General features: G+C 43.7%; 1 protein-coding gene across 6 annotated transcripts in view; it reads left to right on the top strand.

Moving 5' to 3' along the window:
• FOXP1 (forkhead box P1) overlaps positions 1 to 26,224 on the top strand; it is a 538,679-nt gene that overhangs the window by 319,069 nt on the left and 193,386 nt on the right. For all 6 annotated transcript variants that reach the window (XM_087825127.1, XM_087825126.1, XM_087825122.1 and 3 more), the window contains one exon: positions 3,783 to 3,967. In XM_087825127.1, the coding sequence (XP_087681253.1) occupies positions 3,794 to 3,967 (174 nt within the window). In that variant the 5' untranslated portion in view covers positions 3,783 to 3,793. The remainder of the gene's footprint in view (positions 1 to 3,782; positions 3,968 to 26,224) is intronic.

Genomic DNA, 26,224 nt, shown 5'->3' with positions numbered 1-26,224 from the left:
AATAAAGCAGTGCTTTAATTTACTATAAATACATTGGTCTGGACATTATGAATTTTCCAGAATACTCCCAGAGAGCAGCTCTGTGGCAACGATAATAGGTAAGCTAACCTCAGCTCTTGCCCCTTTCCGTAAGTCCCTGCAGCACACACACCCATCTTTTGAAATCAGAAGCTCTATCTAACGTTTCCAAGCAAGAGGGAAGTGGCCCCTCGGCTTCCTCGAGCTCTCTGCCTCCCGTGCGCCCCTCGCGTGAGCCCTGGGGGTGACGGCGTCCGCGCGCTCAGCCCAGTGCAGTGCAGCATCTGTACTGGAGGGTCCTGCGTGATGCCAGCGGGCGGCCTCTCTCGGGGACCCCCGGGCAGCCTGCGGGAGGCGGGGCTTTGTTTCTGGAGAAAGGCCTCGGTGGTGCGGCTGCCTTGCCCCCCAGGTGCCACGTCTCCCCGTCCAGGCCCTCCGATGGGCGCACACCCTTTCTTGCTCTGTTTGCGTATAGGGAGGCCCGGCCGGGTTACGCGGGCCGGGTGCGAGGAGGTGCTCCTCTGGGAAAGGAGGGCGCAGTGCCCGAGGTTAGAGGACGCACATGCCTCTCGCACACAGTGACTGGCTTTCAGATGACTCTGAAATTGTAAAACTCAATAGGAAAGGACAAATACAGTTTGCTAAAGAACACTGACACTCATCTCTGCGTTTTAGATGCTTTTCTTAGTCCACCTGTCACCTTCATTGTTGTCTTTTCAGGAATTACTTAGTTTTCTATTCATTGGTTTACTAATTGGACTTTGCACAGGACTTTTGCAAATTGGAAATTGTCATTTACTGAATGGACATGTTCAGTCTGAAATAGGGAATATTATGGCTGCATCTGTGCCGAAACCCACTGAGGTTTAGTTGTCTTATCTGCAAATTGGGGGTCACATCATCTGCCTTTGTTCTCTCACCGGCTTGCTGTGGGTTTGAAAAGTACATCAGAGGGCTTTGTAGTTTGTGAAGCATGATACAGATATAAAGGCTTATTAAATGGCTTGGAACATTCCATAGAAAGAAATATTGCCTACCCAAGTATTGCTAGAAATATTCTTAGACGTTGGCACTCCTAATTTTTCACATGTGCTTTTCAAAAAGCTTTTTCCTCCTGATTGGTGTGGGAGATTATGGGAAATTTTAAATCTTCCAACCTACATGCTACTGTTAGCACTTGACTAATTAAGGACATCCTCAGACCAAAATAATCCTTTATGCAATTTTGGTCCCAAAGCCTGCACTCTCACAAACCCGATTCGCAAGACAAGCTGCCTGGCCTGATGCCTGCTAACTCGTACCAGAGGACTTGGCAGTCTTCTCTGGAACTGCATGGAGCAGAGCCTTCTCATCAGGTTGTGGAGTGGAGACTGTTCTTCCTGCACCCACAGGACAGTGTCAGACCAGGACACAGCAGGGCTGGCTTCTCAGACCCCTGTTTGCATGTCTGGAGTCCCGACAGTCACAGGGTTAGGAAGCAGCCCAGCTTCACAAGGACTGGATGTTTGGCTACATGCACCCCGTTCTGAGGGCAGGGATAGATTTTATGTGTAGGCAGTGTTTTTGTCTTTTGGGGATCCAGTCCCTGATATGAATAGGCTTTCCAGGAGGTAAATATATATATATAAAGTAATATTTTTGTTTTTTCTTTAAGCATGATCATTCCATGTCCTACTAGTTCAGTGGCTTTCCTTGCTAATTACTCTAAGACAACCACCCTCTGCCTTAAAGACCTAAGCTCTGTCTTTCCCTTCTGTACCAAACAGGCAGGTTTGTGGGTCAGAACCTGAAACATGGGGAAGGAAATCCCTAGATTTCACAAGTTGATTTCCTTTTTTGGTAATGAACAGGGTACTTGCATTGCTTGGTTCTCATATCTCAGAAAAAGCTGTGTTGTTTTTTGATAGATTCTGTACTCTGCAACAGTACTTTTAAAGGCCTATAATTACTGGAAAGTCTGATCTAAAGGGAAGAGAGTGAATCAGCTGTTGCTTCTGAGCTTGTTTCCCACCTGTTAACAAAAAATGCCATTCTTAATCCCTTTCTGAATTGCATTAACTTTAAAAAACATGTCTTCTGGGCTTAAGTTTGTACTCAAGTTGGATCATACTGTGCACTCACTGAAAGAAAATGAAAGATGTAAGTTTCTCCTGCTTTCAATTCTTCCATTTGTTTTTTGCGCAAGTCTATAGAAAAGAGTTAAACCAATTTTGAGCAAGAAGGCAACCTCCTCTAAGATTTCCCTGTGTTTACATTTTCCTGCTGTCACATATTTTATGTGTGGGGGAGAAATCTGAAGCACTGGCTGTACGCGTCTCCGTTTCAGTCGACCTTGTGTCTGTGATTGGTGTTTCACATCACAGTTTTAATTATTCAGGCATTCCTCGGCTTTCGTGTTTGAGTTGTCCGCTTCCTTCGGCTGCTTTGCCTTTCTGAAGCTCTGCCCTGTGAGCGTGGAGTGTGACCCCGCCATTTCATTCGCTAGCCCCCACCGCACCTCAGCTTTAAGAAAACCTGTGCTTAGGAACTGACATGAGACGGGACTCGCTCCAGTCCCAACCCCACCGCTCCCAGCTGTGGTTTGTGCTGGGGGGCGGGGGGGGGGGGGGGGCGCAAATCAGAACAACTTTCCTGGAGCTCAGTTTTCTCATCTGCAAATGCGGGTAGAAATTGTTATTAGAACTAAATGGGAGGATATCTGTAATCACCCGCGGTAGGGCCTGGCACAACACTGATGATCAGCAGAGGGTGACAGTGGACATTAGCAAGTATTATCTGTCTATTGTCAGCATTGGACACCTTTACCGAGAGCTGCATTGGCTAGCGGTTTGTAGCTAGAGAGCAGCAAGGTGGAATGTGAAATGTATTTACGCAGGTAATACTCCCTAGCTGCTCACCTCCTCACCTCTGTCTCTCCCTCTCTCTCTCTCTGTATGAATGCATTTCGTTAGCTGTTTAGTACTTTCCATTCAGAGCTCTTCTTCAGACTGCCTAGGCTAGGTTTTCTCCAGAAGGAATAGAAGCCCCAAGCCTTTTAGGCCTTAAACCAGACTAGAGGCTGGGAATCCAGCATAAGAAACATGCGGCATGGAGTGGGATTTCTCGGGACAATTTTAACTAGAAGACAAAGATCAAAGTCTGAGTTTATTTCGCTTTTGAAAAGTGGGGACTTTTTTTCCTCTCTAAAATGGCCTATCTTAGTGGAATGGCCAGTTCTGAAGAGTTTTAGTGTCTGAGTGATTCCCAGGAATATGTAGCTTAAAATGCACTTTGGTTTTTGACCGTGAGGGTTTTCAGTGCGAATTGCCTCGGGGGCCCCCTGGTACTGTGTCATCCCCTTGAAGACGCCAGCTGGAGAGGGTTTCCCTGCGAGGGTCGCGTCGCTCCTCAGAGCCCGCACACCAGAACTTCATGTTACGCCTCCTGTGCTATAGAGAAGGACATGGTTTTTGAGCAGATTACCCAGGTATGACCACAGAAATTCAACCATCGATTCTAGGTTCAACTGAAAATGTTCACTTTTTCTAAAGGGAAAAAGATTTGAAATAGTACTACTAGAATTTGAATTTGGACTGACAGTTCCATACTCAAAAACTAGGGGACTGAACACTGCTGAGGGATAAGTGCAGTGAAAGAAAATGACAACTGTTTACAGATTTTTGGCAACATTTACAGCAGGACCCTTCTTGTGCACAACAACTGTTTTAACAGCTGCTTTTTTCCTTTTTTCTTTCCCCCCACGCCCCCTGAAAATCCTGCTGCAGGTTTTTGAGTCATGATGCAAGAATCTGGGCCCGAGACAAGAAGTAATGGCTCAGCCGTCCAGAACGGGTCGAGCGGCGGCAACCACTTGCTAGAGTGCGGCGGCCTCCGGGAAGGGCGCGCCAACGGGGAGGCGCCGGCCCTGGACGCGGGGCCGGCCGACCTGGCCCACGTGCAGCAGCAGCAGGTACTGGGCTGGGCGTCCGGCCGCGGAGGGCAGTGGGTGCCAGCTCCTCCGCTTCGTTTGCCTCTGACCACTGTGAATGTTTCATGCTCACCTGACTGCGACTGTAAGCAGCATCTTTTAAGCCACCAGTGTGCTAGGGTCCCAGTGGTTTACTTAAGAAATGAATTCTCAAGCCCTTGGGAGCTCAGAGTCTTGGAAACCCCCACTGGGGTGTGCTTGTTGAGGGTGAGATTGAGAGGACCCTTGGGCACTCCCAGCCCCAAATGTGTCAGCATAAAGTTTAACTATTTGGAATAAAACGAACCTTTGGAAAAGTGGTGCACCATGGTTCAGTTAAAAAGAAATGGCTAACTGATTTTATGAAGTGTTATGAAGAAGAAATTAAAATAAGGGATGAGAGATAAAAGAAAATAAGGGCTTATAAGAGAGAAAAAATTAGGTGAATTAGAGTAGAAACAAATAGAAATACAGGCAGAATTGGGTAAATAACAGGCAAAAAGCAATACACAGGCATCAGTGTAAGAAATTGCTGCCTACTACCTGCAGGAATTTAGGGGTGTGGGCCATCTACGTATGTTTCTGGTATACATATGGCTGTTGGCATGTGGCTAAATGCTATTAATGTTTTTTATTATCTCTGTTTGGTGGCTCCCTGAAATGCACATAAATTGGGATACACTCATTCCTGCTATAGTCTTTTGTAGGCATTTAAGTGGGCACCTGTGAGTGACAGGTAAAACATTTCCAAATGGTGACCCAGAAAAGGGTGTTGTGTGACCAAAGTGTTGATGGAAATTCAAATGAGTAAACAGCATTTGCCTGAAGACAGGCATTGTTTTCCAGCCTTTCTTAGAATCAGGATATAGTATTAGCTTTTTAAATAATATTGGGTGGTTTTTGTTCCATATTAGTCCTTGATTCAATTGTATAATACATAGTTACGGTGCCACTTAGAAAAAAGGTGAAAAAAGAATGATGTATCTTTGGGCCTTTCTGAAAGAAACAGAATTTGTCGGGGGGTGAGGGGAGAGAGTGGCAAACCTCCTCTCAGACGTTCCCCTGGAATCTGTCAGAGAAGCAAAGGGAACCCCTTCTTATATTGGGGATGTAGCCATATTTTATTTCGTCCTTCCTAAAAATTCTTGAAAATATAAAGAATCATCAATTACTGGTCTATTAGAAATTGGTGGAACTCACAGGACACCATAGAACCTATCAGAGAGAAAGGGAAACTCAGAAACAAGGTAAAATCATAACCCAAGGACCTGGTCTCAGTGACTCAGTCTCTCTTATCAGCAGCCCAGCCCACATGTGCCTGCACCTCGGGCATTACATCAGCTGGGTTTTCTGTGGAGAGGCTATATGCATTTATGTTAGTTCAAATGGCCAAGTTCTAAACAATAAGCTTGTTAGCCAAAGCTACCAGTCTGTGGTAGAAGGGTACCCACATATTTGTACATGTATTTGTTTATGTGTTGCTCACAGATGTTTATGGTTTCTTTTGAGAATAAATGGTTGGTATTTTGGAGTGCCATTTTCTATGCCCTTACCATACAGAGGCCAAGATCAACTGCTTCTTCATGGAGTAGTTGGGGTGGGGCTATTGACCAATGTGGTATGAACCCCAAGTAATTAATGTTTAGACTACATTAATTAAATAAGTGGAAAATTAACTTCTGAATTTTGTTTGAAGATCTTAAAATCATTCACTATCTCAAAGTAGTCAGCCAGAAACTTTACTTATATACCATGCGCGCACACACACACACCCTCATAACAGCAATGAGAAATTAACCTCACAGAAAAAAGTTTGAAAGTGCATTTTAACAACACCTTCCTTAAAAAGTGTCAATAGGAAAGTTAGTTATTCATATCTCCCCTTTTTATTTGGGTTGTGACGGCTTTGGAAAATATGTCAAATAAAGGTCAATACCTTTTGACTCTGCTTCAAAACTCTTTTTTAATATTTTTATAACTGTTTTGTTTCTATTTGCCATTGATACGTTTAAGGACGAAAGAAAGCAGTTGCGTCTATCACTGTGGCTATAACCTCACATATTGTGGCTGGCAGGCTTGTTTGGTCTTTTAAAATAAAATACTGACAGCTGTTGGACTCCCCTAAGTGCACGATGAGGCTTTTAACCGGTTGTTGGGGAAAAAGAAAATCTGTAGGTGAAATAAGAAAAAACTGCAGAATTCATAGTTTCACAGGACTAGAGTTATCAAAGTTTTCTTCCAGACTGAAAACTGCAACAATTAAACATTTTGGAGAAGTCCGAGTGTCAGGGTGATGGACTGGGGTGGTTTTCATTCCTTTTATTCTGCAGGTTTTTACTTGAAGTGAGAATCCCAGCAGTGAGAAAATCACAGCCATGCTGAATTCATTACTGCGGTAGTCACACAAAACCGCGGGTAAAATTTCAATAACTGCAGCCGCAGTTGAGTAAACAGTTGCTCTGAAATTTAATTCCTGTTGACTTTTCCCCCATTCCTCGCCAGGGGCACATTCTGGCTCTGTAGTGCAAAGGCAACGGGGTTACAGCTTTGATTAACGCAGGACAGTGGAAGAGAATTAGGCCTGTAAAATATGTTAGAAGCCCGTGGAACAAAAAGATCAGGCTTACGAACCTCGGTGTGGAAAGGAGTTAACTACGGCGTCTGTGCCCTGAGCGGTGCAGGGCTCCCCAGTGCACCTCTACAACCATCACGGTGTAGGCAGAGTTCCTACCTAGTGCCGGGATTTAAAACAAGTAAATTCAAGCCTTTTTGTATTTGGTCCATAGTATCGAAGGCAGTTACAGGTGATGGCGATTGCCCTTCAGAATGGGGAGTGTCCACAGAGATTCGTGTGGAGGACTGATTCCTCTGCCAGGCTTGGTCTGGAAGATGACTAAATCGTGTCCAAACAGAATTGTTTGTTGTTTAAAAAATTACATAGTTGACAACCTAGAAAATGGGGGAAATCTGGCCTTTCCGTCTTCTCTTAAAAAAATCAGATCTGTCCAGCCTGCGTGGCTCAGCGGTTGAGCATGAACATGCCCAAGTTGTGGGCTCGATCCTGGTGGGGGCCTGCAGGAGGCAGCTGATCAGTGACTCTCTCATCGTTGATACCTCTATCTCTCTCCCTCTCCCTTCCTCTCTCTGAAATCAATAAAGATATAGTTTAAAAAAAAAATCAGATCTTCACACCTGAACCGACATTTTCACAAGGGCAACAGCTGTTGGGAAAAGAATTGCTCCTTAAGTCAGGGAGTCTGTAGCCCTCCAGTTGGCCTTAGTTCCCACCCAGCAGCCTAGCCTGGTGGTGTCCTCCGGGCAGTGGAGCTGGTGACTCTGGTCTGGGAGATGCCATCATCACTCAGAAGCCAAAGAGAAGTCTGCCATTAGCTGGAGGAGCCGCCAACACACTCACAGACTGTCTTCTTTCCTCCAACTAAATGTATTGTCTCTGTAATGTTTCAGCTCTACTTATATCTGGACCATAAAACTATTATAACAATAGTTCTCTAATAATGTAATTTGATAGAGTTTCTGAACATTTTCTTTTAGCCACTGAGTGATTCCTTGCCCAATACCATAGCTGCTCTTTACTCCCTATTATGTCTGCCCTGTTTCTAGGCCTGTGGAAGTTCTGCATGGATGTGCGCTTGTCCACGATGAAACGCAGCAACAAATACTATTACCAATTGCTAACGTTTTCTTCTTAAAGAAAGGATTTTAAAATGTCCAAAGCAATTTCATAAACTGTGTGGATTAATGCATTTTAAAAGTCTTGAATTTTAGAAAGCAGAATTTTATTTCCATATTGCTGCAGATGAGAGCTTTTTCAGATAAGCATATTACATAGAGCATAATGTTTAGAAGTTTTCCATATACAGCATATGCTGTCAGGTCAGTTAACAGAATGCATACTGGGAAATGTTTATTCAATAAAAATGAATAGCTGTTAAGTAAAAGAGCTATTTCTTAACAACATTCTATTTAATGATGGGTTTTTCTGATTTTTTTGGTCCCACCTGGCAGTTTCATTGTCGGCAAATTAGTATGGGGAGAGCTTTGGTCCCTGGTTTTGAGGTGTGGCTGTCATTTTATGTGAGGGAGGGCTGTTTGGAGATAGTCTGTAAGAAAGAAATAAAATAAAGAAACTATATATGGAATTTGAACATGTACTATTTAGAGAGTGTGGATAATTGACATGTTTACTTCATATAGCTTGTTTGATATTTGTTTTAAGGTGTTGGACGTTTTAGCCCAAAAGATAGTGATCCATGTTTTATGTTAATGTAAAAGAAAGAGACAAAATGTTGAATGACTATTAAGGAGGTAAAGAAAGGTAGAAAGAATAGGTTCTGAAAAATCATGAACAGGAAGGAGGGGGACCCATTGGGAAGGAGAGGGACTCATTGGGAAGGAGAGGGACTCATTGGGAAGGAGGGGAACTCATTGGGAAGGAGAGGGACTCATTGGGAAGGAGAGGGACTCATTGGGTTGAATTTTGCCAGTGAGTTATGGAGGAGGTAAAGGATTAGTCATTACACAGGATGAAAGAAGCTCAGAGAAACCGGACATGTGTGACAGGACTTAAGAGCCTGGTTCTGTTTGTTCAAATGGGATATAGAGAATATACTGTCAGAACAGGCCAGGAGAATCAAGAGTATATATCCTGGGGTTCTCTGGACATTAGAAACAGAATTATAATGACTGAAGTGTCAATGTTTTAGCATAACTCAGTACACAAAAATTAAAAATTCTCCATTTTCAAAATGGCAGAATAATTTCTTCATTTAGTTTTTGTTACTGAAAGTACTAGTTGATATTGAGCAGAGAAGAGGGAGGTTGTTTTGCCAACATTTTCAACATTAACTGCCTCTGTAGAAAACAATGCCTGGAAGAAATAGCTGTCATGTTTGGATGGGCACTAAACCCATATGAAAGGAGCCAGCCCTTCTCATTCTTACCCATACTCCCATGGGAATTTTGTACCAAACTTCCGCTGGCCATTCTTTGCCTGTTTCTCACTGTATCCAGGAGGCCCAAGTGATTAGGTGTGGATCCATAGGTGCGTAGACGGGGCAGTGGCCAGTCAAGCCTACCATTCTTTTTTCCTTCAAGAAAGGTTGCTATGGCCTTTGTTAGGGAGGCCCTCAAGTGAGTGGCCTTTTCACTGCAGGTACCAGGGATGGTGTCTCAAAGGAGGGACTCTTGATGCCATTGGAAGGGAAAGCATGGCCAGCATGTCTGTATCCAAAAAGGGAAGCTTCTGGAAGGGAGTGTAGAAGACAGTAATGTTCATTGGGTGCCCTCGTGAGGCAGGCACTGTGATAGGGGCTAGAACCTTCCTCCACAGGTAGGAGAAAACCCAAGCTATAGGTTCTGGGTTTTCGTTTTTCTTTTGTTTTTTAAATATACTTGTATTGATTTCAGAGAGAGGAAGGAAGAGGGAGAGAGAGAGAAACATCAATGATGAGAGAGAGAGATTGATCGGCTGCCTCCTGCACGCCCCCTCCTGGGGATCGAGCCCGCAACCCCGGCATGTGCCCTGACTGGGAATCAAACTGCGGTCTCCTGGATCCCAGGCTGATGCTCAGTCGCTGAGCCACGCCTGGCCGGGCCCAAGCTATAGTTTTAAAGGAACCTCTGCTAAGATCTACTCTTTTTGGAGACAGGGTTAGAATATCATAAAAAATATGGTCAAAACTCTCCCATAGGAATCAGTGCCACAAAATGTTAGTGAAAATACAAATTGAAACAAAACTGAGACAGGAATTCAGATAATTCTGGCAAATAATGAAAACGCAGCCACAACAATAATGAATTTCCACTTTTTTCAATTCCTTTTGTGGCTATTTCTGGAAAAGGCGTATTTCACCCTGACTGCTAGACTTAGTTCCCTACCCTGGTCGCTAGACCCGCCTCCCAGCCCAGACTTATGTAACATGTGATGTGAGCCTTCTATGAATTCTTTCAAGTTTTGATTACCATACAGTTTTGTGTCATTAATCTCTGCATTGAGAAGTAAGATGACATGGGAAACAATAAAGAGAACCATGTGCACAAGGTAAGAGAGCATGGCAACAGAAACGCAGATGCCACGTTTCAGCAGGAGGGGATTGTGCATCCATACTTTGACAAGGTAATTTTAGCCCTGACCTGTGCGCTAATAATAGTAATAAAAATATACTCACTATCTCTTGTCTAATCGGAAATCTCTTATTGAACTTTTAGGAGGTATGACTTTAATGGTAATTTGTTGACAGATTAGCTTTGGTGATTACAAAGAGTTTGCTTTGCAAAACTGGCAGGGTTCTGTCTGTCCTCTGAAGGCAAGGAACCCATTTGCTGTTTTGCAAGTGCTTGCTTTTATTGACCGCTGGTGCTGAGCAGGCAGAATTGGTATGTTTGTATAATGCAAACCTGTAGCTCCCTGATGGAGTCCGATGTACTTTTAGGTAGTGCATAGAATACTTGATAAAAAGGGTTACAAGGTGACTGCTTTTATGACAAAGTAGAATAGTATTATAAATGCAAATGGTAGGTGGGGCCACAGAAAGGAAGTTTATACAGAGAGCTGAACCCCGTATTAGCAAGTTTCTTTTCATCACTTGGTCTTTGAACTCAAACCTATTGTAATTGTGAAGTGTTACTTGTAACATTCCAGAGACCCTTTGCTAAATACTGTTTGATTTGGTTCAGAGAAATACAACCACAGTTTTTCTTATCCTCTCTCACAAGGAAATGTGGTCAAGGGAGTTTCACATTGTGACCAGGTCTCTGCTTTGTCCCAAGTGAGCTAGTAAATGTGCTGCACTGGAAACCATGGATAACTTGGTTTCCTAGCTTTAGATTTCTTGAAGTTCATTTATTCCTTTGTTTGCATGTTCTTTCACTTAACTGATAATGTTGCGCATGCCGGTGTGTAGGGGAATGTGGGACCAAAGTGGTGTGTGAGGTTTGGGAAAGCGTGGGAGAGTAATTGGGGGGTTCTTTGGCTAGAACCTGAAGAGTAACTGTGGAAGAGGCGGGCAGGTGGTTAGGAGGTAAATGGGCTCAGCTTGAGGGAGGTTTGAGTGTCTAAGCCAGGGCAAGTTTCAAAGCAGAGAAGAAAGGCCTTACAGGAGGAAGTGTACTGAAGGTTAATTACAAGGACCTTCAGTACACTTGGACCTGGCCTAGCCTGGAAGGAAAGAGATCCCTGAGAGGTTAATAGTAGTGACAAGATACTGCAGTTGGTCCAGAATTTAGTAACAGGGCACTGACCCTCACCTCATTTAGTTCAGGGCACCCTGTTGTTGACAATCCTTGCTTCCTGCATTTCTCCGATTACAGTTGAATCCCTTGATCAACTGTAAGCCCCATAAGGGCAGGGGTGGGCCTTTCTCACTCTGTGGTATTCCTGGACACAGAGCACAGTACCTGGCACAGGGCAGTTCTTGGGCAGATGCTTTGTGAATGAATGAAACAGAAAGAGAAAGGAAGGGCTGGGTCAAGAATGAGTGCTGGAAAATCGGCAGGGCCTTTCTAATTAGAAGTGAAAGCATCAAGGAGTGGGAGTTAGGAAGGATGATTCAGGATTCCCATCCAAAGGCCTCCCATCCAGTGGCACCAGGAAACCAAGAGAGAGGAGCCTTCTTGGGAGAAGAGCCCAAGCCCCTTCCTCACTTGTCATGAGCAGGGATGATTGTGAGACGAGAAAGGAAGCACAGGCATCATGTGTAAATAAAGGATGGACTTATTTTGGAAAGTCCCTTTAAAAAATAAAAGGCTGTTTAAAAAAAAGACCCCCTCTTATATTCACTAAAGCCCTATGTTGATTGTATATGTTTATTCAGATTAAAATTATCAAGTATTTTCCGTTTAGCCTTTGCCAGTTACTAATGAGTGTATCTTCCAAAAGTCACATGGACAGTGCTGATAAACTGCTGGTGTTCCTGTTGATCATGGAATGAACTTATCTCTTTTAGAGAATAAAACTAAGATGTTAGATCTTTGATAAAGTCTTTGTTCCATATTGACATAGCTTCTTAGAATGAATTTGTCTTTTAAAGTGAAGGGGGTGCATGTTATGTTTCTTTTGTTGGAAAATACAATGTGTAATTATTAAACATTTGGAGCTATTGTAAGCTCATTTGCAAGGTATAGATTAGACGGCCTGGGGCGTCAAGGCCTTGCGTGTGTGTTTAAGTTGAGACACTGGAGGCGAGTAGAGGGGAGGAGCTCTGTTCTCTCCCTCCTTCTGCAGCTATACTTCCCAGGATCTAAGTTGTAACCCTGAGGTTCTCCTTGAGTTAACGCTATTATACCTATAAAAGACTGCTCCTTTTAGACTAGATCCAAAATAAAATTAACTTCCTGACACAGATTCATCTTTAGCAAAGTTTCTGAAAGTAGACCATTTATTACACAATTCACCATCCACACAACCGTAAGTAATTGTCAGTATCACAGTCTCTCTTTGAAAGAGGGAAGTGCCAGCTGATCCGAAATCCCTGTTTTTATCTCTGTGTCTTTTCTCTCCTCCCCAGCTGCCCTCTCTCCACATTGAAGGGAAGCTGACATGGTGTCTTCTTAGTCATTCAAATCCAATAACTTTTCATCTGAAGGTTAAGTAGTGAGATATAAACTAAGAGATGATAATATCAATTTGATGTTCACTGAAGGGCACAATATACCTCTTTCTAGTAGAAGGAAAATTGTGCGTAAAATGTCTTTTGCTTTTCAACAGCAGAGCCGTGCCTCTCAGAGCCAAAGAAAGAAAGAGTTTTGGAAAATTTAATAAAATAATATATAACATCCTAAAGTAAGGCAAAGTGGCCTTTTATTATTATAATTATGAAGTATTAATTTTTCAAGGTTGCATAGTAAGAAGTAGCTTCATTTTCATAGCCTCTTGTATTGACTCGTTACCCTCTCTATGAACCAACAGCCTTTTCCAAGGTTAAAGACGGGAGCAGCTGACATAATGCTCATTCTTTCCTGACTGTTTTTGGCCCTAATGTGTGTGATACATAATTCCACGATGATATTGCTCACCCTGCCTCATTTTCCCTCCTACTCGTGATATTTCCATTTCAACTCAATAGGAATTCAGCATCCAAAAGGACTAAGTGAAAATGGCTTTACGACATGCATTTTATTATGATCTTCTGATTATCTCATCAATTTTGGACCTGTCTTAGAAACACAAAGTTTGTGCTGTGTATTATATGTGTATGCATGTGCATTTATGTAGAGGCTTACTGTGTCATTAACATCTTTTAAGAGGGGAAAGCATCATGCATAAGCCGAGTATGTGCTATTCACATTTATAATTGTCAAGATTATATTCTGTAATAGTGATTCACAGTTACAGTTGTCAAGATTGCATTCTGGAAATAATTTTAAACTTGTCTCAGCCATTTATTCAGTACCTTCATTGGGTAGGTTCTAGGTACAAAGCACTGTGTGAAGCCTGCAGACTATACCCGGAATTGGTGAACTAAGCCAGAGGGAGAAGGCCAAATCTGCTGCCTATTTTTTTTTTTTTAATCTTCACCCAAAGATGTGTTTCTATTGATTTTTAGAGAGAGAGGGGAAGGGAGGGGGGGTGAGGGAGAGAGAGAGAGAAAGAAATATCAACTTGAGAAACATCGATTAATTGCCTCCCATATGCGCCCCAACTGGAGATCAAACCTGCAACCTTTTGGTGTATGGGATGAGGCTCCAGTCAGCTGAGCCACCTGGCCAGGGCTGCCACCTATTTTTTTAATGAAAGTTTTATTTTTATTTTATTTTAAAATTATTTATTTATTTATTTTAATTTATCTGTATTGTTGAGAGTATTACAGGTGTCCCATTTTTCCCCCCAACTGACCCCTTCCACTTCGCTCCCACCCCCTCCCCAGGCCTTCACCCCGTTATTGACTGTGACCATGGGTTATGCATATATGCATATAACTTCTTTGGTTAATCTCTTCCCACCCTCCAACCCCCTTCCCTCTTTCCTCTGCGTCAGTGTCTCTGGATCTATTTAGTTCATCAGATTCTTTTGTTCATTAGCTTCTTCTTAAAGAAGACCCTTCAACATTTCCTGTAGTGCTGGTCTGGTGGTGATGAACTCCTTTAGCTTTTTCTTATCTGTGAAGCTCTTTATCTGACCTTCAGTTCTAAATGATAGCTTAGCTGGGTAGAGCAATCTTGGTTGTATTTCCTTGTTTTTCATCACTGTGAATATTTTTTGCTGCTCCCTTCTGGCCTGTAAGGTTTTTGTTGAGAAATCAGGCGACAGTCATATGAGTGCTCCCTTGTAGGTAACTAACTGCTTTTCTCTTGCTGCTTTTAAGATTCTCTTTGTCTTTAACCTTTGACATTTTAATTATGATGTGTCTTGCTGTGGGCCTCTTTGGGTTCCTCTTGTTTGGGACCCTCTGTGCTTCCTGGACTTGTAAGTCTGTTTCTTTCCCAAGGTAGGGGGAGTTTTCTATAATTATTTTTTCAAATAGGTTTTCAATTTCTTGCTCTCTTTCTTCTCTTTCTGGTATCCCAATAATATGAATGTTGGGCCACTTGAAGTTGTCCCAAAAGCTCCTTATACTATATTCATATTTCTGGATTCTTTTTTGTTTTTGTTCTTCTGGTTGGGTGTTTGTTGTTTCCTCATGTTCCAAATTGCTGATTTGATTCTCAGCATCCACTACTCTACTGTTGATTCCCTGTAAATTATTCTTCATTTTAGTTCGTGTAGCCTTCATTTCAAATTGGTGCTTTATTATGTCATCTATTTTCTCAGTTGTTTTTGTAATACTCTTACTAATATGCTTGAGCATCCTTATAAACAAAATTCTGAACTCTGTATCTGTTAGCTTGCTTGGTTCTATTTCATTTAGTTCCTCTTCTAGAGATTTCTTCTGTTCTTTCCTTTATGACATGTTTCTTTGCCTCCACATTTTGGCTGCTTCCAGGTGTTTGTTTCTATGTATTAGGTAGAGCTGCTGTGTCTCCTGGAATTGGTAGAGTGGCTTTGTGTAGTAGGTGTCCTGTAGGGTCCAGTGGCTCAGCCTCCCCAGTCACCTGAGCTAGGCCTTCTAGGTGCTCCCCTGTGTGGGCTGTGTGCTCTGACCTGTTGAAGTTGAGCCTTGGTCGCTGTTGGCATCACTGGGTGGAATTGATCCCCCAGGCCAATTGGCTGTGAGGACCAGCTGCAACTACAGCCAGAGAGCTGCTGTGCTGGAGACACTCCTATGGAGCAGGACTTACTTCAGTGGGGCTTTGGTGTTCACCGAGTGCGCCCCTTGAGTATGTCACTCGTGGATGTGGTGGGGTTGTAATCCAGTGTGGTCGATTCTGACCACCAGGTGCACTGTCTCTGGAGCCTCTGGGGAGGTGCCAAGTCAGCCTCTGCCAGTGCCTTGCCCAGGGCCACCCAGCATGAGCTACACAGCAAATCGTAGTTTGCTGGTACTTGTGCTGGGCTTGGAGGTGTCCAGGAGAGGCCAAGCTATGAACCAATGCAGGCTGCCGCTAGTGTCATGCCTGGGGCCACTCACCAAGCCCTGTGGGGCCTCCTGCTGCTTGTTTGAGACATTTTAGGAAAGTCCTAAGCATGAGGATCGAGAGGCCACTTGCACAGAAAAGCCCCTGGAAATGGCCCAGATGAGTTGCAGGTGGGGAGGAGTGGGGCCTCCGGGAATCACGGGGCAGAGGCTGAGGGTCGTGGAGGCTGCGGGAGCCCCAGGCTTTCCTCTTTTTTTTTTTTTTCTTTGTTTTTTATATATATCTTTATTGATTTCAAAGAGAGGAAAGGAGAGAGAGAGAGAAACATCAATGATGAGAGAGTCATTGATCGAGCCCGCAACCCGGGCATGTGCCCTGACCGGGAATCGAACCCCATCGCCTGGATCCTAGGTCGAGGCTCAACCGCGGAGCCACGCCCGGCCGGGCCCAGGCTTTCCTCTTAAAGGGCCCGCGCAGGGACTCACTCGGAAGTTCCCTCTGAGCCCAGCGCCGGGCAGCAGCCTGAAAGGACCTGGGACTTTGGTTGTGAGTCAGGTGCTGGCGATTCAAACATGGCGCCTGCCTGCCGGCTGTGCGGGGAGGACTCACCAAGGAGCAATGGCCTCCGCCAGCCCTTCTGTCCGGGAGGAAGCCGCCCTCCGCCTCTCGCCGGGATCTCAGGCAGGTTAGTCCCTCCCCGAGTGTCCCGGGTCCTTTCCGGCTGCCACCCGGCGCTGGGCTCTGAGGGAGCCTCCGAGTGAGTCCGTGCCGGGCCCTTTAAGAGGAGCTGCTGGGGCTCCCACGGCCTCCGAGACCCTCAGCGACAGTCCCCGCTGGTTTCACAGCCTGAAGCTGTGGGGACGTCTCTTCCTCCGCCACCGAGATTCCCTCCCGGGTTTACCCCTCGGCACCGGGGATGGGCCCCGGCCGCGTCTCCAGGATCCAGCCGCGATCCGCCCGCGCCTCCGCCCCTCCTCCCGGTCTCCGTGCTGCTTCAGCTCCCTGGTGGCGGGGCTTCTGTTCAGCCAGATCTCAGGAGGCTCTGATGATGGTGGTTCTGCATTTTAGTTGTCATTTTGATGCGGTTGCGGGAGGCGGCGGGTGCAGCTGTTACGCGCCACCTTGTTGCCTCCTCTCAAGGTTTTATTGCAACACAGCCGCACCACTTGTTTATTATTATCTGTAGCTGCTTTCTTCCTGTGACAGCACAGGTGAGTTGTTGCAACAGAAAATGTGTGTCTCACAAAGCCTAAAGTACTTATTGTCTGGTTCTTTACAAAAAAAGTATATTGACCCCTGGATTAGTGAATGGTAGATATGGTAAGATTAGCCTTCCAGAACCTTCTACACTTACTTTATAGTGACAAAACTGAGGGATCATCCCTCATTGTTTTCTAAATTATCTATCAAAAAAATTACCACAATTTAAGACATTGTTTTGCATTTCCTGGAGTGATAAATTAACTTGTAGGTATCATCACACCTGCAGAGTTTCTTTCTAACCATTTAATTGACTGTATCTTACATATTAAAAATTTTGGCATCATTGGCAGTTACAAGACTAGTCAGTTAGCCCATTAATGAAATGGAGGTTGGACACTGAGTGAGTCACTCAAAAAGCAGTTGTCCTTGGCCATGGTTCTTTTACCAAAGAAAATTAACATAAAAAGGTAGTGTATCTTATGTTTATCGCACCATGTTTGGCTAGAAGATACAAAATAATATCCTGAATATCTTTCTCCCTGCATTTATAAAATCCATAGTCTAATCAGGTGGAACAAGACATTAACATATACATTAAATACCAATAAAAATTCCAAGCAAATAAAGATAAGCCTAGAAGGAGATGGGTGGCTAATCAACAGATGAGTGATTTAAGCAATAAATCTTAGTAACCCAGAGAAGGATTTCTTTGTGTTTGTGTTGGTGGGTTTTTTAAAGACCATGGAAAAATTTAGGAAATGGCAATTTATTAGGTACCCACCTTCTGCTTTATTCTAATCCTTTCAATGAGGAGATGTTGGACAAAGGCATATACTGAGCTCTGTGGCTTATGACTTAGATATTTAATGCCTCTTCCTAACCCTAACCCTTTGCCATATTGCCATATTTTAATTTTTGGGTAAGAAAGGGTTAATTTCCTATGGAATGACTGGAGGTATGTGCTGAGTAGACGTCTTTGTGCTGAACAGTAGTGTCTGAGTTCATTGGTCCTCAGAAAGTGGTCCAGGCCTGTCTATTACACAGACCATTGCCTGAGTTGCATGTACAATTTCCAGAAATCAGATGCAGGCTGACAAGGCTGGTCATTTGGGGGGTGGTGTCCATATTTCACATACTTTTATATTAAATTTTAGCTAATTCATCAGTATTTATTATATAGCTAGAACAACCAAAACTATACTGCCTAATTTTAAAGTAGTTGTCAAATTTTGAAGATATTTGCTCAGTCCAGCTACTTATGAACTGACAGTTTCCTAAAAAATGTGTGGGCCTTGTATTGTTTTCTTTTTTTAAGTTTATTATCAGATATATCTCACAATTAGGGAAAATCTCTTCAGTCTTCCAAGTGGGGTTCTCTGGCTAATTCTTATCTTTAATTCCATCATTCTTACATTTTGCAGGTCAGGGTTCCTTCTTTACGAATCTGGTGAAACCCTAGCATTTTTGCTCTGAAAAGTGTGTGTATGTGTGTTTGTGTAATTTTCCATTACAGTTTCATGTGCATCATGCCCCACCCCTACTAAAACACTATACAGGCCATACTACAGGTTAATTCGATTTGCTAGCTGGTCCATCATTTTGACAAATCCTCATAATTTTTCTGTTTCATAAATGTTAAGTGTATTAGTAGCCTATCTTTAATATGGAAAAGGTTTCCTCTTTTGACTTCCAATGTGTCCCTGGAATTTATCTGTGGATATCTTAAATGTAGCACTAAATGCCAGCTCTGAAGAAAACTGTGGAAAGTAAGGCCATATAAAGTCCCTGTTCAAGCTCTAAGGTATTTTATATGTATTCAGATATGATCACTAGGTTTACAAACACTTGAACTCTTCTAAGAGCCCTATCAACTAGTTAGAAGATCTTTGGCTAAATCAGCAAAGTTACAAGAAATGATCCTCAGCACTGGCACTGCCTTATGTGGCTGAAGAGAGTGTGAGTTTGTATAGCCATCTCGGGCTAGCTTGTTTGGTATTGGGCATCAAGAGGCTCAGCACAGTCATACCCTTTGATTCAGGGGCACACTTTTACTGAGAGGTTGTGTCGCATTCAGCAGGGTCTCCAACTGTTATGTGTATTGGAATCATCTGGATGGTGTCTTAAAACACAGCTTGCTGGACCTACTCTCAGAGTACTTTATTCTGGAATGTCTGGAGTGGGGCCCAATAATTTGCATTTCTTATACTTCCAATCCATTCTCTGCTGCTGTTGGGAGGGTCACACTTCGACAGACCCCTCAAAAAGGCAGAGTGTTTAAAAGCATAGACTGTAGAGCCAACCTGTTTGGCCTGAGTAGTGGCTGTGCCCTCACTAGTGGGGTAATTGTGCAAATCAGTTAATTGATCTGTGTCTCAACTTATACATCTATCAAATGGGGATAATATTAGCATTTAATATTCTGAGTATAATGTAAAAATGCTTGCAAAATTGCACAACACATAGTAAATGGTTTATAAAATTAGCTGTTATTCTTATCTTTATGATCATAATAATTAGGAATTTAACTCATAGAAATAATGTGTGACATACAGAAAGATTTAAACCTGAAGATGTTCATTACAGTAGTATTTATAAGATGAAAAATAAAAAATGTCCTAAATATCTAGTATTAGAGGAAAGGTTAAGTAGATGGTTACACGTAAGTTTAAGATAATATTGGATACCCATTGAGAATCACACTCTTGTAGAACATTTAATAACTTAAAAAATTTATCATAATATAATAATTGGTGTGGGGAAAATCCTGAAAAAGCCTGTAAAAAATGTTATCATTTTTTGGTGTATTAATAGGATTGTGGTTATTTTGTATACTTTACATTTTTCCGTATGTTCTAAACTTTCTACACTAACCTTTAATTGCCTTTATAAGTACAATAAAAATTATTAATGTAATTCACATTCACACTGCTTGGAAATTTTATGAGATATATATAAATGACAGACAATACCAACTTCTACGTGCCCCCACCATCAAATTTGACAGACACTAATCATGACTATCTAATATCATGAATCTGTGACAAAATCAACCTTGTCAATAAAAGGAGGGTATAGGTGGGAAAGCGCACTAGTTTTCCGTAGGTCACTCTCCACTGCCCCCATCCCCAGGCTCGGTGGACTTCCTTGTGCCTGGTGTGGACGGTCACAGAGAGATACTCAGTCGCTTGCCCAGTCATGCTCTTCCCCCTGGAGACTTATTTCACTGCCCAGGACTAGAAAAGGCAGAAGGAACGTTTCATTCAGGACATTTTGGAACCCTACTGACAAAGGCTTAAAACCCCCACCTCCAGCACTTAATGCGTGAACGGAGTTGGCCAGTTATGCCAATCTCTCTGAACTTCACTTTTCCCATCTGTCAGTGGGATAGCAGAGAGAACTTCCAGAAAAAGCTTGTGGTGAACCCACTAAATAACACTCAGAAAGGCTGTGGCGCAGTGGTCGGGACACTGTTCCTGGCTTTGCTCATTGCCTTGAGGACGGGGAGTGTGGCCGAAGTCTGAGGCCCAAAGGTGAGGCCAGGGGGCACCAGGTTGCGTCCCGAGCTGTTCCGGTCTCTAGCCTGCTCCACCCACGTTATGTTCAGATCCAGTGACCTGAGAGGCCTCCGGGGAGGAGCCTCCGCCTGGAATGGGGCAGCCTCGTCTTCCTTCCCTGGGGACTGACTGAGATCAGCACTCAGCCAGCTTGACAACTCGGCTCTTCACTGAGAAACCGACCTCCACGAGAAGGCTGCAGAGAGTCAGCTCTTGTAGGCAATTAGTGCCCAATTTACCATTTTAGAACAGAAAACACATCTTAATAAATACAGAATTTCTCCTCCTTACCTACTAGCAACATTACTGAAGGGCCCCACACACAAATGTTTTAAATTTAGAGGCAGAGTTAAGGACATAGTTTGCCTTCAGAATCTGAATTGAATCAGGGTTTTATTTCAGATAAAATCTTTGGGGCTCATAACTTAAAAAACACAACTTTTACTGGCATTACGCAATTTGCCACGGGTCATTTAGCAAAATGTTTGTATATGTAAGCCCAGGTTCTTCTTTTAAGAAAAAGGAGGGGTGGAGGTTGGGGATTGGATTTTGCTAAAATCCAGGTGGCATTTCAGTTTATATTTAATTTTAATTGGAAATCAAATACAGGCAGGGAGAAAAAATCTACCCTGTTTTCTTTACTAAGAGCATCCATTGCGGGGGTGGGGGTGGGAGGGCACTGCTGAGCCAAATTCTAAGAAGTAGCTTTTTTTACTGGCATGTCTATTTTTTTTTTCTTTTTTCTGGCAAACTTCTTGTGCCTGCATTTTCTTTTTTAACATCTCAGTTTTTACACGTGGCAATAATTTTTATGTCTAAATGCTTCTTGCAGCCCTCCTTCTGTAATTTCCATGGGATTAGTACCTAGATCCAGGTTAGCAAATAGTTATGTATGATACATAACCGATAGCTACCCTAGGCTGTTGTCTGGCAAGCCCCCCTTTAGGTCCAGTCTGAGATAATACTTGATTCTTGTAAAGGCTGAGAAGTTCTGAAAAATTAGGGAAAAAAATTACTAATTGTAAGCTAGAATTTTAGTGGTCCTTCATTCAGTTTGCAAGTATAGCTAGCTATGGGTGCATTTTGTGAAACTCCCATTGAATATTGGCACAATTAGGGCTGCTGACTCTGCTGGAAGAGGTGCCTACAAATACCCCTGAACCCGTGTAGGGCTGAGGCCTTCACGATGGGCTCTTTGTAAAGCTGGGGTGTCATTCAGATGCCCTCCATTGAGAGTTGACTACCGAGTAATTCTGAATTTTCTACTGCACAATTAATGACATGTCCCTGGTAGAAAGGTTAGAAGATGCAGCTAAGCAGAGAACAACAGGCTGTGCTGCCTAAAATCTCGTTTTACGGAGAAGACTGCTGACATTTTGGTGGCACCCTTCACTTTTTTCTTTTAAGCCTCCACATCTCACCTGTTCCCATTCCCACCATGGGACTTTATAGATGGAACAAATCTAGCAATAATGTTATCGGTTGGAATTGTGAGTTTTTTGGGTTTTTTTAAATATGTCTTAATTGATTTCAGAGAGAGGAAGGGAGGGGGATAGAGGTAGAAACATCAGTGATGAGAGTCATCAATCAGCTGCCTCCTGCACCCCCCCCACTGGGGATGGAGCCCGAAACCCAGGCACGTGCCCTGACCGGGAATCGAACCCCAGCCTCCTGGATCCTAGGTTGACGCTCAACTGCTGAGCCACACTAGCCGGGCATCAGTGGGAATTGTTAAGGTTAATTTTCTTATATGGTGGTTCACGTTTTCATCTCAATTTTAATTTCATATTTTGTGTTTCTAGCTTTAGGGGAAAAAATGTGTTCTTTGTTTCAAATTTCATAGTTTATGGTCTAATTAATTTTGTCCTAACTTTACCCCTTCACCTTCTCCCAGCTTTGCCCGGCAATTCAGTATTTGGCCACATTTCTTAGAAGTTATTTTTAGGAGGAAACTTTCAGCATGATGTGATAGTAGATAATCCACCCATTTTCAATAAAGGCGTGCATTCGTTTTTATCAAAAATTGTAAGAATTCCTGTTGTCACAGAGTTTTATAGGTTCGAAATTACTAACATCAGTATTAGTAATGGTGTTAGAAGTAGTAGTAACATCGGTAGCAAAATTGAAGGCTTCCTTTCTCCCAGTCATGCACTCGGTACAATTACCTGAGTTAGTACGGTTTGTTCTCACAAGCACCTTATGAGCTAAGTACTCTTAAAATTCCTATTCTTGCCCAGCCAATGTTGCTCAGTGGTTGAGGATCGAGCGATGAACCAGGAGGTCTCAGGTTTGATTCCAGGTCAGAGCGCATGCCCGGATTGCAGGCTCGCTCCCCCAGCAGGGGCCTGCAGGAGGCAGCTGATCAATGACTTCTCATCATTGATGTTTCTCTCCCTCTCCCCTCCTCTCCCCTCCTCTCCCCTCCTCTCCGAAACACTTTGATTGGAGGGCCTGTGACTCCAGAAACGACAGACATTCAGGGTGCTGGTGGTGCTGGTGGTGAGGGACGGTTTGGGCTCTGAAGCATCCGAACCACGAGCCAATGTGGAGAACTTTTAGATCGCTGTCTCCTTAACTAGTCAGGCGGCGCGCTCACTTTCAAGAAACGGGAAAGCCCAGTTTATTAATAAGTCTGCTCTTAATAAGCTGCAAGCTATGATGGTTGCAGTAGATATTTTATAAACAAGTTAAAGCAACCATTTTTCCCTTCGTTGCTCTTGTGCTGAGTCCGTGGATCCAGAAGGCAGCCACTTTCTCCAGGTGCCCCACACAGCTGTCACCACTGTCAGGGCAGGAGACACCCCTGTGTTTGCTTAGGTATAGATAACTGGCCTGAACCCTTCTCCCAGTCAACAAAAATGCATTTGGATAAAAGATCTCTGCTCCCTGTGCTTACTGAGGAGGGTGTTCCCTTAGCTTTGCTGATTAATGAGTTAGTCCTTTTGAAGTTGCCTCAGTTACTTTCCTTGTTGTAGTATCTGGAAGAGTGGATTATTTTGCTTTAAGAGCGGTTAGCTCTGTTGACAAAATGTCCTTTGCTCCCTGAGCCGTATTTTGTGTTACTGTTTCTCTGGCTCACCTGCGTTGCCCACATCCAACACCCCCGTCCACAAGAACCATTGCTCAGCGCAGTGAGTCGAGGACAGCCGTAAGAAGATGCTGGGGCTGTGCTGGCACTTTCAAAGATTCATAACCTGAAGTCAAACGGGGTGCATTTCCCTGGCAGAAAGCATGTGTGCTTCCCATTTGGGAGCAGTCCTAACTTTCCTGGCTTATTTTGGAAGTCAGCTGCTTACACTCAGCCCTTGTTTTAACTATCAAATCAGCTAACCTGCCAGTTGGTCAGTGTTCTGGACCAATACAAAAGCCCAGATAACAGGCTGCAGTGCCCATTTTTGGTCTAGTTTTCTCTCTCTCACCTTTAAAAACAAACAGACAGGTTTGCTTTTGACAACAGTAGAGCAAGCAGAAAAGCATTTTTTTCCCCCCAAAAAAGTCATAATGTGAAAATCTCTCACTTTTTGGTTGCTGTTTGAGAGGCAAGGGACCTGAGTTTCTCAGAGGTGTCGTCATTGCTGAAGAGCCCACGTGGGGCTGGAAGGGAATCGGCGGTCTCGGTCCCCATTACAAGGCACGAGGTCAGTGAGTGCTGGGGCCTCTGATGTGCACCCCTCGTGTGCCTTGAACGTCCAGGCCCCATGCTGCCCAGCCTCCTTGCTGGCTCACAGCTCTCCAGAAGGTTTCATAGGTTCCTCTCAACAGTCTTACGTTTAAATAATAGGACATTCCTACCCCTGGGTGTAGGCACTGAGCTCTTTCAGAATCTGCCCCTCCTGTGATCAAGTAATTTTGTCTCTTTACACACGTTTGCGTCTCCTCCCAGCTGCGCCTGTTGTCTCCCTGCCCTCAGTTCTCCCCTCACTCCCAGCCCCAAACGTGCAGATGTGCCTATTCTCTTTCCTTCTTTTTCTTTCTCTGTAGGGTCATAGGATTTTTAAATGTCCTTAGATGATCCGGCCTCACATTTTATGGATAAAGAAACTAAGCTCAGACAAAATTAAGGTGCTGTCTTTTGATTAACATTTGTGTGGACACCTCTGTGTGTTTAGTGGGCCTTTTCATGAAGTGTTAGGACAGGCGATCAGAAATCCCGTTCCGTGGTTGCCAGCCCCATTAGGAACTGCGTTCACCACGTCAGGCGTACCTGTGTGACTGTGTGTACATGGACATCAGTTTTCAAGTGCTGATTGTCAGTCATTGGGAAGTGCTTATTGCCCACTGTAATCTCTATAGAGCATGGATCAGAAAACTTCACGTCTAAATTTACTTTAAATAGTAAATTTTTTGGCTTTGTAGGCTTTTCTCTCTCTGTCACAAATGCTGTGCATGAACACAGACAATACATAAATGGGCAAGGCTATATTCCAATAAAACTTTATTTACAGAAATAGCAGAGGGTTGGATTGGCCCTTGGGCAGTAGTAGTTCACCGGCCCCGTTGTGGAGAGTACAGAGACGGTGGCTCAGGGAAATTTTTTCTATGTAACAGGTGGTAAAGTTTCTCTGCTAGTCACACCATGCCTTAAGATTGATGACTTATTTTTTCATTCTTTAAAAACCAAAAATCCTCTTCCCAGCTCCATCCTTCCTAACAGGGTCTGTTTCCCAGTTTGCATTCCTTAAAGCCTCAGTTACTGTGGTTATCCTGTTATTGTAAGTCTGGATTTTTTGAACACTGTGGGGAAGAAGCTAACACTTCCCAGAACATGCCAGCAATCCCTTGCAGGATGACTTCAGTCCTCATGGCCACATCACATTCTTAGGGGACTTGCCAGAGCTCTGCAGGCCCTTCCTAGACACGGAGTCTTCACCGCCTGGCCTGCTGTCACTGCGCCCCACTCTCACTTACCTTTTGTTGCATTTCTACCTGGAATGGTGGATCCTGACTTGGGGTCAGGCTTTGTCCTTGTGTGGAATGTATAGTTTTGCTAATAGGATAACAGCTGCTATGTTGCATCAAAAGATAATTCTGTCTCTTTTATGTCTGCAATGTTTTTATGAAGAGCAAAAGACACCCCCCAAGACAAACACATGCAGAAACTTTTCTTGGGGGGTGCTTTCTATTCTTGAGACATAAATGGAGTCAGGCTGGTTGGGTGGTGGAGGTAAGGAGAGAGAATGGAGATTTTGGGGCCAAGAGGGTAAAACTAAAGTGCCTTCCTGGCTCATTGTTCCTGTCAAACCATGACAATTTTTCAGAAATCTTCAGGGATACTGACTCATGTTATTAGGCAATAGATAAGAAACTCCTTCTGTGGCAGGAAAAAAAAGACAGTTCTTGGGCCAACAGGGAAAGAGAAGTGAGCTCTCAGGTTTGGAACACGCAAGGGCTCTGCGGACGTGCCTCGAGAACACTGACGTGAGAACAGCAGCTGCTTTGGGTCCTGCTCTACCCATCCACAAACTGAATCATGTCAAGGATTCCTTTGCTTCTAAAATTGCCTGCTGTTTCTTTTCTCATTGGTTTCTGATTAAATTTGAAATCAGGCTGTTTCAGATATTTGGTGCTTTGGTGATTTTTGGAAAGTGTAGCACCTAACAAATCACCAGGAAGCACGCCAACCTTTAAAACATGAAGCTCCAAGCAGCAGTGTCCTTTAAAATGTCAACTGTGAGTCAAAAAGGAAGAAGGAAGTGAGGAAATTCTCATTTTTAAGATAGAACCAATCAATAAATTGGGATGCAAAACTTCTGGGTTTTGCCCCTGCCCTGCCACCTTGTAGCTCAGTGACATTAAGCAGTTGCTTAGCCTGTTCCTTCATCTGTAAGATAAAGTTAATAACTGTTTCACACACTTCAGAGGGGATGAGGGGAAGCAGATGAGGTTCTATAGGTCGCATGCTCCTAAGCAGTGGAGCAACTGCGAATGTGCAGTGTTGTCTTTATGGAGGTGTGGCCCCATTTGCATTGCATCCATTCAGGCTCCTGCCTCCCAAACCCGGTGCGTCCCCCTGGGGCCGCTCCTACTGTGC

This window comes from Miniopterus natalensis, chromosome 15 (assembly GCF_054644295.1).
Source record: "Miniopterus natalensis isolate mMinNat1 chromosome 15, mMinNat1.hap1, whole genome shotgun sequence".
NCBI lineage: Eukaryota > Metazoa > Chordata > Mammalia > Chiroptera > Miniopteridae > Miniopterus > Miniopterus natalensis.
Note: the sequence above shows the minus strand (reverse complement) of the source record. Positions and strands in the feature narration are given on the sequence as shown.